Source organism: Calidris pugnax, unplaced genomic scaffold (assembly GCF_001431845.1).
Source record: "Calidris pugnax isolate Ruff unplaced genomic scaffold, ASM143184v1 scaffold27, whole genome shotgun sequence".
Classification (NCBI taxonomy): Eukaryota; Metazoa; Chordata; class Aves; order Charadriiformes; family Scolopacidae; genus Calidris; species Calidris pugnax.
The window spans coordinates 6,077,191-6,092,316 of record NW_015090893.1 but is presented as its reverse complement, the minus strand read 5'-3'; the positions used below and the strand labels follow the sequence as shown (position 1 = coordinate 6,092,316).

General features: G+C 42.6%; 1 protein-coding gene across 1 annotated transcript; it reads left to right on the top strand.

Annotated features, from left to right (window-relative positions):
* Positions 1-34: 34 nt before the first annotated feature.
* Positions 35-4,023, top strand: PTTG1 (pituitary tumor-transforming 1). Its single transcript, XM_014947943.1, has 6 exons — positions 35-178; positions 982-1,084; positions 1,397-1,575; positions 2,427-2,520; positions 3,336-3,482; positions 3,867-4,023. The coding sequence occupies exons 1-6, from the start codon at positions 143-145 to the stop codon at positions 3,944-3,946; spliced, it is 639 nt and encodes a 212-aa protein (XP_014803429.1). The 5' UTR covers positions 35-142; the 3' UTR covers positions 3,947-4,023.
* The last annotated feature ends 11,103 nt before the right edge of the window (positions 4,024-15,126 follow it).

Genomic DNA, 15,126 nt, shown 5'->3' with positions numbered 1-15,126 from the left:
TTGCGGAGCCGCTTTAAAACCTGCCGGCGGTTGGGGAGGGGGCACTGCGGCCTTGCTCTTTGAGGTGAAGTGTCCGCAGTTCTACTTGTCCTCCCTGTGGCCTGCAGTCGCGCTAACCCTCGTCTTTGTGGGTGCTGTAGCAATGCCTCAGCGCTCGGAGGTGCTGGTAGCTCCTGAGGTGAGCCCTGGGCTGGGCGGGGAGGGGTGCTGGGGAGAACCCGGGGCGGGGGGGGGAGAAGAGTGCTCCGGGAGCTGCGACCGCGGGGCCGAAACAAGCGGGGTCCTGAGACTTGTAGCTGTAAATCTGGCTTGGATTTTGTGATTAAGCCTTTGACCTTAAGCTGTACCAATTAAACCCACATTTTTCTACGTACCTCTTTAAGCTGAGGAATCCCTTGCCCTCTTATGTAATGGTAGCGATGAGGTCCGAGTGGGAGCTGCCTCACCGCTCCTGATGGAGCAAGAGAGTGCTCTCTCTGTTGTCTCAGATGGAGCTGAAAAACAGTAGTGGAATGATCTGTTTCTATAGGGTCTTCTCCGATGGTTTCTTCTTATGGTAAAAAGATGTCTCTGCTAGTAAAATAACTGGCATTACTCTTGACTGTGCAAATGCTACAAGTTGTGCTAAGGACTGGATTGCAAAGCTAGGAGATATACTGTTGGACTGAGGAAGGAGTTAAACAATGAAAAGAAGTAACAAAGCAAACGGAAGGTATTAGACCTTCCTGGGTAGGATTGCTGTGAGACCTTGCTATTTTCCCAAAGTCCTTTGGGGCTACGAGTCTACCACGTGCATTAATAATGCCTTCAAACATAAGAGTCTGTAGCTAAACTACTATGAAATAGTGTAAAATATAGGTTTATTCCCCTTCTCTAGGAGGTGTGGGGTAGCTATGTTGTCTTTTGTGCAGTTTAAGAAGTGTGCTGTTGTAGAAGAAATGACAAGACTGATTTCTTCTTTTTCCTGTATGGGCTTTCCAGAGTGGTCTTATCAACCAGAAGATGGCAAAGCTAACCCTTCTGGATAAGGAGAACGATGAAGTTGGTGCTACTAAGAATCCGCTAAGACTCCCTTCAGGATCTTGTGTGTATATGCTGCCCTAAGCCAGTAGAGGATCAAGTGATGTGCATAAATCAATGTTTTGTTATTCACTGTTTTGAACAGTAATAGTCTTCTGTTCCAGTATCTACTCATCTAACTAATTCTGCTAAGCTTATGAATTTATAAAGATGAGAATAACTGTGCTTTTGTCATAAATAGGGCTTATGCTCTTGAGTTAAAAATGGTGAATGATGATTTTTATGACAACTGGTTTTCCAGCACATACTTACTGAAATAAGATTTTGGGTTGATATGGTGCTAAAGTTTGCTTTTTTCTTTCCCTCCATTCACCAGCAAAAGTCTTCTCTGAAAGAACACAAGTTAACACTCCACTTCCTAAAAAAACCATCAGTACATCTCCAGCCACATCTCACTCTGTGAGAAAGGCTCTTGGAAATGTGAATAGAACTAAAGGAGTCACAAGCAAGACAGAGAAGACAGGACAGAAAAATCAGTCTTGCACTGCAAACAAAGTGAGTACAACACTTCTGCAGCAGGTGGGGAAATGTGTAGTTTACCTACTGTTGTGGCTTACATATGTTCATATAGCTGCTTGCTTGCTCCCCCCTCAGTGGGATAGGGCAGAGGATGGAAGGGTAAAATTGAGAAAATTCATGGGCTGAGACTAAGACAACTTAATTATTAAAAAATCTCCAAGAAACCCGAAACCATTTTCTTGCCACTAGCTGACTGATGCCTTGCCAGTCCCTGACCAATGGCAGCTCTGGCAAACTTCGTATAGAATATCCCTTGGGTCAACTGTCATGGCTGTGCCCCTGCCAACTTCTTGTGCACCCCCAGCCAGCTCACTGGTGGGGTTGTGAGAAGCAGAAAGGGCCTTGATGCTGTGTAAGCGGTGTTTAGCAACAGCTAAAATAACCCTGTTATCAACACTGTTTTCATTATGACTCCAAAACATGGCATCATGTGAGCTACTAGGAGGAAAAATAATTATCCTAGCCAAAACCAGTATACCTGCATAGGTACAAGGAATGCAACAGCTTAGGGGGTCCCTAATGGCAAAGAAGTAGCTCTAGAGAAAATAATCTGAGTTAATGCCTTGTTTACCTGTTAAGTATCAGGAATTTAATATTATGAGTCTAAAGGTTCCAGTGCAGTGACTTGTTGCCACTATATGTAGTACACTGCTTAAACTCAACTGGATCATTTGCCTGTCTCCAGATTGTGTTGAAGGCATTAGGATTTAGGCATAACTGTCTGTATGGCAGGCATTCTTGGCTGTAGATCTGTATAACACTGGAAAGCTACTGCAAAGGTGCTACAATGAGAAACTACAGTAACTCAAAGACTTTCTCTTTTTAAGATTACTGAAAAGACGGCTGGATTAGAAAGCTGCAATGCAGTGGCTGAAGAAGACTGGCCAGAAATAGAAAATATGTTTCCTTCTGATCCTCGAGGTAAGAACTACTGGTGTAATTGTTGAAGTGAATCAGGCTTTCATGAGTATGGATATTGTAAGACTTTGGTCAAGCTATTGTAGTAAATGAAGCAGCATAGCATTTCTCTGCAGTCCTTTCTTAAATGCAAGGGTGCTTGCTACGTCTGAAATACCATCTCATTCTTATGTAAATATTTCTAACTGCAGTAGCTGTGCTCCAGATGTGTAGTAGTTGAAGTCCACTAGGCAACTAGTTCCAAGCTGCAGTCTCTTAATTAATTAAATGGCAACTACTAGACAAATACTCAAAGGAATACTGAAGCACTATGGAAGAGTAGATTTAATGTATGCCAAGATGGTAAGTTCTAACTGAAGAGGTTCCTACTGATGTAAGATATAATAGTTGAAGACGAAACTTGTAAAGTTGTTCTTAGCACAGCCCACTGCAGATATTTTGTCTCAGTCCTTCAAACTGTGTGCTTAAATGATCCGGTTCATGTGGAAGGGAGTGTACAAAATGTATCAAAGACTGCTTCAGTATTGGTGAAATACATATGCTGTGCTTGATGAAGATGACTTAGTATAGTGAATGGGAAGAAATTACTAAAATCTCCTGCTTTACATTAGCAGTTGTTATGTGGTCTAGTCTTTTGATAAGTGCTATTGTATAGAATTTTTTGGACAACTAAGTTGTAACTGTAAATAAATACCCCATAAGAGGGGACTGTTGGATTGTGTTGTTTTGGACCTGTTCCCACTAGATTTAATCTAGGAGAATTTGCAGCCTCCCAGGCTACTGTACACTGTTACTAAACTAGTGTCTTTCTCAAACAGACTATGAGACTTTTGATCTTCCTGAAGAGCACAAAATGAGCAATATCAACCTATGTGGTGTCCCCCTCATGATATATGAAAGAACATATGATAAATTTGTGAACATGGTTCCTTCACCTGTGGAGATTGAAGACTCATGGGAGTCTAGTAAGTGGAAACTTGGCATGAATTTCAGTACAGAGTGCTCACTAGTGGTATGGGAGGGAAGCTAGTTGGCTGCAGTAGTGAATGGCCACTGCACTTCTAACTACCAGAATAGTGCATTATCATCAAACAACTTTTGGTATATAGTCGAGCTGAATTTAATTGGTCAGCCCTACTGGTACAGATAGTGGTCTCAAAGGGATGTTGCTGAGCAATGTCTTACAGTGCATTGCTGACTGATAGTTAGGTAGAATTGGCTTATGCAATCAAACAGTATTTCCCTTAGTTATTCAAGAGGCTTATGCTTATCTACTGAGGGCTAGTTTGTTAGGGAGTATAACTTTTGGGTTTTGTGAGAAACTGATTTACACTATTTCTAACTTTCAGACTTGCTACAGGCATCTGCTGACTTCCTTGCTACCCTGGATGAGATCATTGACCTGCCACCTCCGGATTATGACCTTTAATGCATATTCTGAAGCTTCTATTGAGTTCAAATTTTATGTAGTTTATGTTTTAATAAAGGGTAACCTAACCTGTATAATCCTGACTTGCCTATTTTCAGTAGACCCAAGATGTAGGTAGTAAAACAGTGCTTTGAAAAGGAGACTATCTGACAAGCAATTAGAGCAGAGTCCTGGATAAGCTTCTAAGCAGCACTATATCTTACTGTTGTGAACTATATCCAGGACCGATATAATCTGACATAAATCTAATCTGCTGATTAGACTGCGTGGTCATGATAGATTAAGAGGCCCTTAGCTCACTGTGTACATAACTTATCCTTTATCCATTGAACATGCAAGGGTTTAAAATAAATCTGTACATCTAGTGCAAATTAGTACTAGAACTAGTAATCTTCTGGGGCTTCTCTTATCTTGAACTTGTTTGATCTTCACAGTGGTTGTCTAGGATGTTATATGTTGGATTCTTATGCAGCTGTAGGCTATTTTAAGTGTCATGGCATTATATAGCTCTTGCTACTGTGTACTGTCTGTGCTCTGTGAGAGAGGCTAGTGGAAACCCATCCTTCGAATTAGAAGCGTGCGGGTTCAGTCTTTTCTCTTGCATTGCAATGGCTTCAACTCCAGTTCTTCATCACGTAAAACAAGTAAGTTGTAGAGGTGGTCAACCTTAACTTTAACTGCTTTTATAGTTCCTGGGCTGTGCTCTGGTCTAGTCAGATTAGTCAGATTACAGCAGCCTGAGCTGCCTTCAGCTTTTAGCTCATCCTTAACATGAATCACAATGCGGTACCTGTGTTTTGGTCATCATTTTAGGTAGAAGGTCTTCACTTTATCTCTAGTTTCTTGTCTTTGGTTTGAAACTTCAAAGAATTTGGAGGCAATTCAAACTAAACAGGGGAAAAAAGGATATAATTTAGGATAATAAGACTCATATAAATCATATTAAGATATATGACTATATGGAGACTTCAGGTTTTGGCATACCCTTAATTGGATTTGAACAGTATTTGATACTGAAACAACTTGGCTGTGTCAGCTGAGACTGAAGCTTGATGGGTATAGTCCACCAGCCACACGAGTTAAGCTATAGTAGCTATAAAGGAAATCTTCCTTAGCATCTTCTTTAGATTTTCTTTTTTTTTTTTTGCCTTTACCAGTTCAAACAAGCTAACAAACAAGACAGAACAGTCTAAGCTCAATTTTACAGAAAAATGCCTGTGACTAAAACACTGAAACTGGTTACACAGTGCCATCTCGTGGCTCCTTGTTATGCAGCCATGCAGGTAAAAACGGTCATTGGTATGCAAAACACCAGCTTAGGTGGTATGAGATACTGTAAGGATATGACACTAAATCAAAATAAATGTAGGTTGTAACTTTTTGTATGTACAAACATCTCTCATCTGGAGAGAGACACTAGTGCTTTGTATCTATTATGGAAGTTTATCATGGTAAAAATAATTCTTTTGGGTTCATCTAAAATATTCAGTGTGATCAAGCACCTGGATCTATTACCTGAAGCCTCCTGAAATAGTTTTTTTTTTTTTTGTGTGCCATGTCTGTGTGTATAGACATACACACATTTCAAAACATTTAAAACATGCTTGCTATTTGTAGGATTTCATACCAAAATGGCCATGTGTTTGTATAACATTGGTAAAGGTGATAATTAGATGATTCAGATAGGCCTCTTGGTACTGATAGACTCTAGTCTTAAAGCCCAGAAGCTTGTTACTTGTGGGGACAGTGGAATGGGTGGGGAGAAAACACAGGGTGAGTCAGACTTGGGGATATTGCTGGTCTGTCTTCATGAGAATGAATGTTCCTATGGTGGAGAACACAAGGTAATAATGCTAGAGTAAGCTAAATAAGTTCACAGTAGTGTAATCTTATTTTATTAAATACTTTCAAAGTCTAGGGAAAAAGAAACAGTCATAGGTTTTTGTTTGTGTCCTTTCCTTTACCTGTCCCCAATTTTCATAATTTTAGAAAAAAAGAAAGGGTATTTTGGGGTACAGAGGAACATTGTAGAATCTTTTTTTTGGGTGTTTCATCAAATTTTCTACAATTACTGTCTCTTATAGCTGCTAGCAAGCAACATAAGCCAGTCAAAGTTAGATCTGAGTAAGAAGCAAGCAAGGTTTTAAAGACTTTTATCTGTAAAAAGTCAAGATCTAAAGGTATATTTCATCATGTAGCCTGTCTGGGCCAAAACAGGGGTGTTGCTAGGAATCTTATGTATGGGAGGTAAATCTGTATTTAGCAACACAATACAAACCCTAGCTTTCTTTATACTACCACTGAAGCTAATTAATATTTAATGTTTGATTAATTTTTAAAATGTTGGCCATAATCCTTGTGGTTTAAAAGATTAAAAATAAATAAAAGCTTATGTCCAATTTCAGATACATCTATGACAAAACCAGAGTTAAGAAGTCTCTACAGCAGTTGCATGATGTTTACTTCAGTTTTGGTTAGATGTTAATTCTCAGCACCGAATTTTAGGTGACTGGGAATATTTTTGTTTCTTACAGTAGTGTACCTCATCTGGGGATTTCTGTTCTCATTGGGATTTCTGGTTAATGCGGGACCAAGTTTTTGCTTTTACAAAGCTTTCTTTTGTAAACACTCATTGGAAAGATCCATTTGCTTCTGCTGCCTCTTATTTTCCTCATTTCATGTACTTTTCAACTCAGCTGGCGGGGGTTAAAGGGAAATGTGTGTTCCTGTGACTTGAGTGAGAACTGAGCTGTGATGAGATTCAATCTGTGGATGGAGCTTCCTGCCTGCAGTGACTTCAGGGGGTGATGGTCATGAAAACATAGTCTCCTATTTGGAAAATGTAAACTCTCTTGGCCTCAGAGCTGTAAAAATAACCCCTGTCAGCCCATAGAGTGCTGGCTTCCTGGCACTCAAAATTCCCCCCAGCCTGGTTGCTGGGGAATTTTGCACTGTTTCTTGCTATTTCAGTTAGGTGTCACTGACTTCTACTGGTGACTGAAGAATAAACTTCCTTAACAGTTTAAAAGGCTGTGTATGTTATATCAACACTTCTGTTGGTTTTTTTTTTTTTTGGGGCATTGTTGGGGTATATGCAACTTGAGTTCAAAATGGTGTCTGAGCACTACCCTGCACAACACAAGTCCTATTCAAAAATGCTTGTAATGTTTTGTTTTGCTTGCAGCTTATGCTTCCTGCAAAGATCTGAAATATTTGAGATTTTAAACATGTAGCTGTGATGAAAACAAATGCTTGCCTGGTGGCTTGTTCTCAGTCTGAATGAGCCTTAATAGGCTAGTGTAACTGCATACCATGACTGAGAAACCTGGATTATAATCAAGTACACAGAGCAGGTACCTTCTTCATTGGTTATCGCTCTGTAAAGCATCTTCTTTGACAGTGTTCTGGCTGTGAGATTTGCTTTAAATCCTTACCTGGATTTCTGTAAGGAGAACTTGGAGATTCATATAAAAATAATCTCTTAGCAGGCTGAGTAAAATTACTTCAGTGCACACCAGATAATTCATCCTGTTTGTAATGTTCTGGCAGCGGGGGGGCACCATGGTAACAGCATGTATTATGGCTTCTCACTCCCACAACCTGACAGCTGTGGTGTGATGATGTTTGCCTTTGGTACATCATGCACAGTGCAGGCATCTGTAATGGGTTTCACTGCTTCATTAATGTGAAATGGAGGATAAGAGTCAGCACTAAGGAATTCAGTGTGCCTTTACCCTGTGACTACAGGGAATAGTGCATCAGCCAAGGGCATTTTTTTATCTTTCATTGTTTAAAAAGAACAGAAATTAGAAGCCTGGAGGCAATTGGTTTCTCTAGGGTTAGAAAAGACATGAATCTTGTAACTTAGTTTTGCTGTAGTTTTATTAGTGTTAGCGAAGTACTGTATAGAAATGCAATAGTGTCCCTCTAGCCCTGAAGTGGTACTCCAGGAGACACAGGCACTGATCAGGTCAATGTGTCTGTAAAACAGTTTATATACACAATATATATTTAGTAACTGATTGTTTGGGATGTGATTGTACAAGCATGTGTTTTTGCATCTGACTGCAAATCATGTTAGAAAAGCATAATTGATAAATTTACTTCTTGCTGCAGTTTGGGAGAAGCTAGAAGTATGGAGGGCCTGTTGTGCTTGAATGATCTTCAAAATTAGAGGGAAAAGTTCTAATGCGTATTTTCTTGCAGTCAGTGAAGAATGCTAGAAATAAAAAGGAGTGTACAAACAACTTATTGGGGTGGGTGTTTTGTGCTTTTCTAACAGATGAAGTAATCTGTCCCAGTTAATGAGTTGGAGGGAGGTTCACAGAACTCTAGATAAAGTGTTTGGATTTTTGTGCCAGCCAAGTTACTTCTGTAAGTCATATGGAAGGTGGAGCCTTTGGAGCCCTTCAGATGTTGGTCTTCAGTGGCTCAGGCTGGGTTTCCTTTGAGTGCTTTTGCTCAAAATATGTAGCCAATGGGTAGAAGCATCTTGTCCCTCTGTATCATGTAGCTAGTTTAAATGAATTGCTATAGGCACCAGTAGAAGTGATTCCCCTTTCTATTAGTCAAAGGACAAAATTGAGGTTATTATGCATAGGGAGAACTTATAAAGACTGGAAGAGGGGAGAGCTTGGAGTCTGTAATATATTTGCTTCAAAAACTGTTTGAAGTCAGTATTTTCCCTGCAGATCTGAATTCTTTGTTTAAGGGCATGTAATAGTATGTCCTTTGTGTTTGACAGCACCATCTGAAGTGACCTGAACCCATCCTGAATACTAACTTTGGAAAAATCTAAACCAGGAACAAGATCAGACCTGGTGTGGTCTCAATATAGCTAGTAATGATGATTTATATAGTGCTGAAAAAGATCTAAGATCCAGTCTTCAAGAAGATCACCAAGATGCAAAACGTAAGAGTTGCTGAGGATCTTTAAAATCAAGTGAAGTGGAGGTACTGTTTCAGTTATGGAGATTATTTTTCTTGTATCATTTTTCAGTTAAAGTGGAATTAGAATTGCTTACTTTGAGATGGTATAATGGTTGGTGTAGCTATACACAAAGGGATTTGAAAAAGCAAAAGGAAACTTTTTTGCATGGGACACTGAAGATTCAAAGAATAGCTGTAAAGATGTATGGTTATAGAAAAAATATTGTTATCAACCAGGATATGTCTTTGTACGCATTTCCCTCATTGTATCTTAAATTCAACTTTAGCTCCAGTGTGGCCTTACCCACAGCCACAATCCCTTCAGAAGTAGACCTCTTCTGACATGTCCCTACCTGTGGCTGCAGTCGCTCCAAGGTTGTACCTCCTCTGCTGTGGGTTTACCCATAGCACGGGCTTTGAGGACCTCACACACAGGCACAGAAGCTTCGAGGTGTACCTTCTCCAGTGTACACTTATCTGTGGGCCACAATCCCTTCAGAGGTATGCCTGCTATGGCACAGACACAACCATGGCCACAGATGCTTTAAGATGTACCTGCTCTGGTGTGGACTTGGTTCATGGCCACAGATGCTTTGGGGTGTCCTGCTCCCACATGGACTTATCCACAGGTCACAGTCTCTTTGCCTTGAGTTCACACTGGGGTTCCAGCCTGCCTAGTACAGCAGCACAGTGATATGCTGGCCATCTGCCAGCCCAGGCACATCTATCCCAGACAAATCCAGCACAGTAAGTGTCGTAGACCTTGAAACTGCCAACAGAATGTTCCAGAAAACAATGATTTCTGACCTGAGAAAAACCTTTATTAACTTGACACACCATTGAGGCATGTTCTAGAGCGGTGCCCTGTTTAGATGCCACTAATACTATTTTGGAGTTGAATATTTTCCTTAATAAGTCAAGTCCTGGAGAAAATACCTGACAAACAGCTATTTTTTGAGCTATTTAAGCATTTAGGAAAGAACCTTTTACATTCAGGCATTCGGTTTGACCTCAGGTATATGCATTTGGTTTCATTTTCACAATTAACCCCGATAAAATTGACTTTTAGAGCTGAACTGTCAGCCTGCCTCTCTGTGGCAAAAGTGTATTTCCAACTTGAGACGAGGTCTTGCAGAAAAAAAAATAAAGGCATGATTGGGGCAGCTCCGAAGGTAAATTTGACCTAGTTTCTACTACCCAGCAGCCCAGAGGAAAATCATCAGCATAACTAAAAATGACCCTTGGGGTGCAGCTGTAAATGTAGCCTTTCCCAGCACTGCAGCCTCAGCTGAGCCCTGCCTTCATGTGGGTTCTCAACAACCCTGTGGGATCTGCTCCAGTGTTTCCTAGAGACCAGATCCTGCATCTCCTGCTCTTTCCTAATTCAGACAAAATTTCCGTGAGCAAAACTTTCAGAGAGCACTGAGTAAGAACAGCCAGGAGAGGGCAACCACAGCTTGTGTGGACACATCCAAACTCCCTTTTGTCTTGCTCCAGACCTCTTGTGCCTCATGGCTGACATCCATAGTCCTCTGGCTCTCCTGCCTTGCTGTCTGGCCTTTTTATGCCTTGGTGCCCAGCGGCAAGGGGGGTCCTGGGTCTTTCTTCTGGGACTGCAGCTGCAGTTGGTAGCTGGGAGGTGTGTAGTGCTTGTGTGGGATTTTGAGTTCTCCTGAATTGTGCTCTAGTGCCGCTTTGGGAATCCTACCTTAGTCCCGGCCTTCATAAAGTAGTGAAACTGGCACATCTCAAAAACCAAACTGCTGCGCAAAGTCTCTGCAGGGCGAATGTAGCTGAGCAGTGCTGGTGGGAGCTGCCATTTTCCTAGTGCCTTTTTCCCCTCTTGCCTGCTGCAGATTGAAAAATAGTCTAAATTCTCAGATTTGGTACTGCGGGTGTGGTGGGAAAGCTCATGGGGTGAACTTTGTGTGTGGAGGCAGAGCTGGATGTCGCCACACCAACAGCGAGAGGGGCCCTTCACCATGCCTGGTAGGTGGTGGGACGGGGAAAACTGGGCTGTCCTCACCACAGCCACAAGATGGGAGCTCCTGGTGCTGGCAGGAGAGACAGATCTCATCCCTTCGGTGTAGGGCCTTTTGCTGTGGTGGCACAAGGGACAGGGCTGCCCTTCTGGAGGAAGGACCCCTTCCTGCCAGACTGCTACCCGTGGGGAAGGCCGGGCCCTTGTTATTGCATTGATGATCATGAGCTCAGCCTTGTGTCAGTCCAGTCTTCACCCGTGAGTACAGAAGTTAATATGAATTTAAATATGTACTTAATGCAAAGATAATTGTTCATAAGTCCTATAATGACACGGATATGGGCACTGACACAGGAGTCACAAGGCAGGGTGTTTGCTGTCTGGTGAGGTGTTGAACTCGCTGCATTGTCACTCAGCAGGTCCCTGACGGATGGCAGAGCTGGACCTTGAGTAAAAATGGAAAAGACAGGGTGGGAGCTTTGAAGGGTGGGGACAAAAGACCGATGACATAATTTGGGTTACTTGAGGATAACATATTCCACTGGTGAGAGAGGGTGTTAGCACTGTGAATGGTCATACAGGACGGCAATGGAGGGATCTGGAGACCTTCATGACAGCCTCTGAGGGGCTTCAGAGTGGGTGCTGTGGAAAGATGAGAGGAGAGAGGGGTAAGAACGTGGCTGACAGCTCTTGGTGTGAGGAGGGGTAACAGCAGCTAAAGGATCCCAGGGATTAGCAGGTGGCAGGAGAGGAGGAGGAAATGGAGTCTCTGGGCAGCCAGGGTTTTCCTGGCTGTCAGCCCGCTGTTCCTGGCAAGCTGAGCCACTGGAGGGAGCCCCTGCCGCTGGATAGCAGGAAAAAGAGGACAGAAATAAGCTTTTCCTGAATTCCCCTCGTTGTGGGGCTGTATTTCTGAGGCCTCAGCCTGGGCATGGCCCCTGCCTTATGGCTTCTGTGTCCACTGCTGCTCTCTGTGCTTTGCCAGACGTGTGGCCACAGCTCTCAGCAGGGCTTCCCCGCATTCCCCACTGCCATTTCTGTCTACGGCCACAGCAGTCTGTGTGTGTGACATGGATCCCAATAAGAAGGAGAATTCTCCTTGATCCTGAGTTATAAATCCCTGTCTTCCCAGAGGGCAGAGGTTGACCCTTTCTTCAAAAGCCAACTAAACATATTTTCTAGTGAACTGTGACAGTGTTATTGCTGTGCAATGACAGAGAGTGGCTTTCAATATTTCTCTGTCACTTTTCTCTCCGCTGCTGCTGCTCAAATTTCTTCTGACATCCAAACAAGACGCTGCTGTTAATCTTCCATAAATAGCCGTCTGGGATACTGGATATTAATGGGTTTAAACAAAAATCCCTGGAAACCTTCACATTCCCTGCAGTGTTTTTTCCAGCTGCAGCATGAGTGTGCACCTCGGAAGATGGAGAGAAGATGAGCTGTACCTCAGCGAGAGTGCAGGAGAAAATGAACAGAGTTCCTCGGGACATGAAGTGCAAGTCATCCTGTTCTTCCTTCTCTGGTAAACTCCTACTAGCTATCCACAGAGACACAAAACAAACGTGTGCCTGTCCCTGCAGCGAGGGATGTCCCTGGGACTGTTGCAGGGAAATCCCAACCATGGGGCCCTGAGGGCCCTACCGCTCTCCAGAACAGCAGGCCGTTCCCTAGCCTGGGGGGTGAATGATGTGGCCAGGCTTCCTTCTGAAGCAGTTTGGGCAGGCGTGACAAGTCCATGTGGTGAACAGGTCCCTGCTGGTGTCTGAAGAGCAGCACCGAGTACTTCTGCAGGGCAGCAATAAAACGGCTGCTCCATGCGCTGGTGAATCATCTGCCTCGAGAGGGACGGGCTGCGGCACGCGGCGGATCTCAGCAGAAACAAACACCCTCTGTGCTGGGATGTCCCCATCAGGGGATATCAGCTTTCAGCAGAACTGTTTCCTCAACAGGAATATTTTCTTTGGCTGTTGTTACAGTTCAGTTCTGCAAACTCTCTGTGATTCAGTTTTGGAACAAGAAAAAAACCAAAACAAAAATCAAGCTTGAATCAGTTATTGTTTGGCTGGAGTTTTCTGTAAGCCAGGTGAGCAAAACCATTTCAGCTTCAAGAATCAATAAACTAACATCATGTTTAGCTAACCTATAATTTTGTTCCTTAATTAAATACAAGGTGCTGCCAGAATTTATTAATTCAGAGGGTTTTGCATTTCATTCAGCATGGTAGCAACCTCCTTTTAAAATCTGATTAGCCAGAATTGGGGGTCTATGTACTCGCTGCTTGTGCAAGCTCCAGGCAGGAGAAATAAGTTGTGATTCTTTCTGACGGATTGTTTATTTTCAGGGAATGCGCTAAGTTCTGTTTGTGAAAACATAACCCAGCAACAAACAATGAATGACAGTTTCTTTACTCTCAGCCTCTTTTCAGCTTGAAATCTTTGTCCACACAGTTTTCTTTCTAAGGCTGCTTGGCTATTGCCTAGTCCTTGCCCATCACCTTCCTTCTTAAAAAATACACCACCCTTGAGAGTTGTTTTTAGGCTGTATAATCCTATGCTTGGAGTAGAGCCTGTTATGTTTCATTTCCTGGATTTTGTGAAGGAGCTTATAAATTCTTTTTAGATATTTAAAATTGTTGGTTAAAATGTCCTATTTTTATGAAATCAGGACTTCTGTTTCCAAAGCTGACTTAGAAAATCTTGCTCTGTAAAATTTAGGGACGAAACTACACATGAAACAGGGCAGTGTCCCCTGGTTCCAGATGTGTGCTGACCTATCAAAGCATGTGTGAGCGAAAAAAAAAAAAAAGCAAATGGAAACATTCCTGTGGGAAATTGGTTCCAACAACACAGCACTTTTCTAAGAATAATTATTCCACTGGAAGATGTTCAAAACTTGCAAGTTGCAACCAGGTACTGGATTTTGCTTTTCACCTTCTACCCAGTCATGTCCCAGCCTTTTTTTTTTTTATTTTTTCAGATAAGAAGCTCTCAACAGCTTCTTTCAGTGTTAGTAAACCTTCCTCTGAAGTGTTTTGTTCTCTCGTGCCCATCTTCCCACGCCTTACTCTGAGCTTCTTTTGAAACTAGGAAGGATCTGGAAATGCATTGCAATCTAATTTCCTCAAGTAAGCTCATATTCTGCTTCATTTGTGTCCTGGTTCCCCAACCCGGTGTATGTGACCATGCTGTGACTCTTAAGTCTTTTGATACAGTGGTTTGGTGCTTTATAGAAAATTATTCTCAGAAGAAGCAGAGGGGCAAGGGCCTTTTCTGGTGCTGGAACTCAACCACTTCTGCTTGTGCTCCAGATTTATTTTTTTTTCCGAATAATACAGAGAGTGAAAAGTGATTTGTCCTCCTAATAGCTTCAAAAGTATGCTTGAAAGAGAGGCCAACATATTAGGATCCTGGTGCAGTATCTGTGGAACAGCTAATTCTTTAAATATTTTGCCCTGTTTAGGAGCCTGCAAAGGTTGATGGGTATTTGTTACCAACTAGGGTCTCAGTGCTGTTGTGACCATCTAGGCTTAAGGGCTGAATGTTGTTATTTCCTGGTACTGCAACTGGGAAGGCAACGTTTTTGTGTGACAGGCAATATTGTCAAATACCTAGAGTATAATTTTCAACGCTGCCTGTGTGACTTCAGAACCCAGGTTCTATTTTTAGATGTAATTTGTGTGCCTGGAGGTATACCTACAAAAGGACCTGGGCCTCTTTTGTACCTATCCCCAAAATGCAGATCCTCAGAACTCCTGCCATAATGCTGCTGAGCTGCAGTAGTACTGCTGCCTTATGGCTCTTCTGTTTACTCCAGATGAATTCTTTGATAAGCATCTGCTTATAGGCAAGCACCTAGAGTCTTGTTTATGCCTAAACTATTAAGATGTTCCTTGGCCTCCTTGTTCTTTGGAGGCTGATGTGACAGTGTTTTCAGAGCAATTTCTTCGCATGCAGGACATGAGTAGGATGGCAACGGAGGAGGAGGTGTTGGTGTTGCTATTTCCACTAGCACAGTACTCATCTGAGTGTGTGAGAGGCCAGCATTCAAATTTCAAGATGCTTGAGGGGACTTGAAATCCCCATTCCAGCGGAGTTATTCTGGAGGACTCTTCTCCACTGCTCCTCCTGAGCAGAACTGTGCAGGAGGCGTTGGTGTGCCTGGCCAGGGAGGGAACGAGCTGGTGGCTTGGTGGTTAGGCTGCTTCTACAAGGAGAAGGAAAACTGTTAGAAGATGCTCCTCTGCATCGAGAATATCTTCCCTCCTTTG

Bases quoted from the DNA above. Each gene is read 5' to 3' on its own strand.
- PTTG1 (XM_014947943.1), top strand. From the start codon at position 143: ATGCCTCAGCGCTCGGAGGTGCTGGTAGCTCCTGAG. The intron at 1,576-2,426 runs GTGAGTACAACA...TCTCTTTTTAAG, and splicing joins AGTCTTGCACTGCAAACAAA to ATTACTGAAAAGACGGCTGG. The intron at 3,483-3,866 runs GTAAGTGGAAAC...TCTAACTTTCAG, and splicing joins TGAAGACTCATGGGAGTCTA to ACTTGCTACAGGCATCTGCT.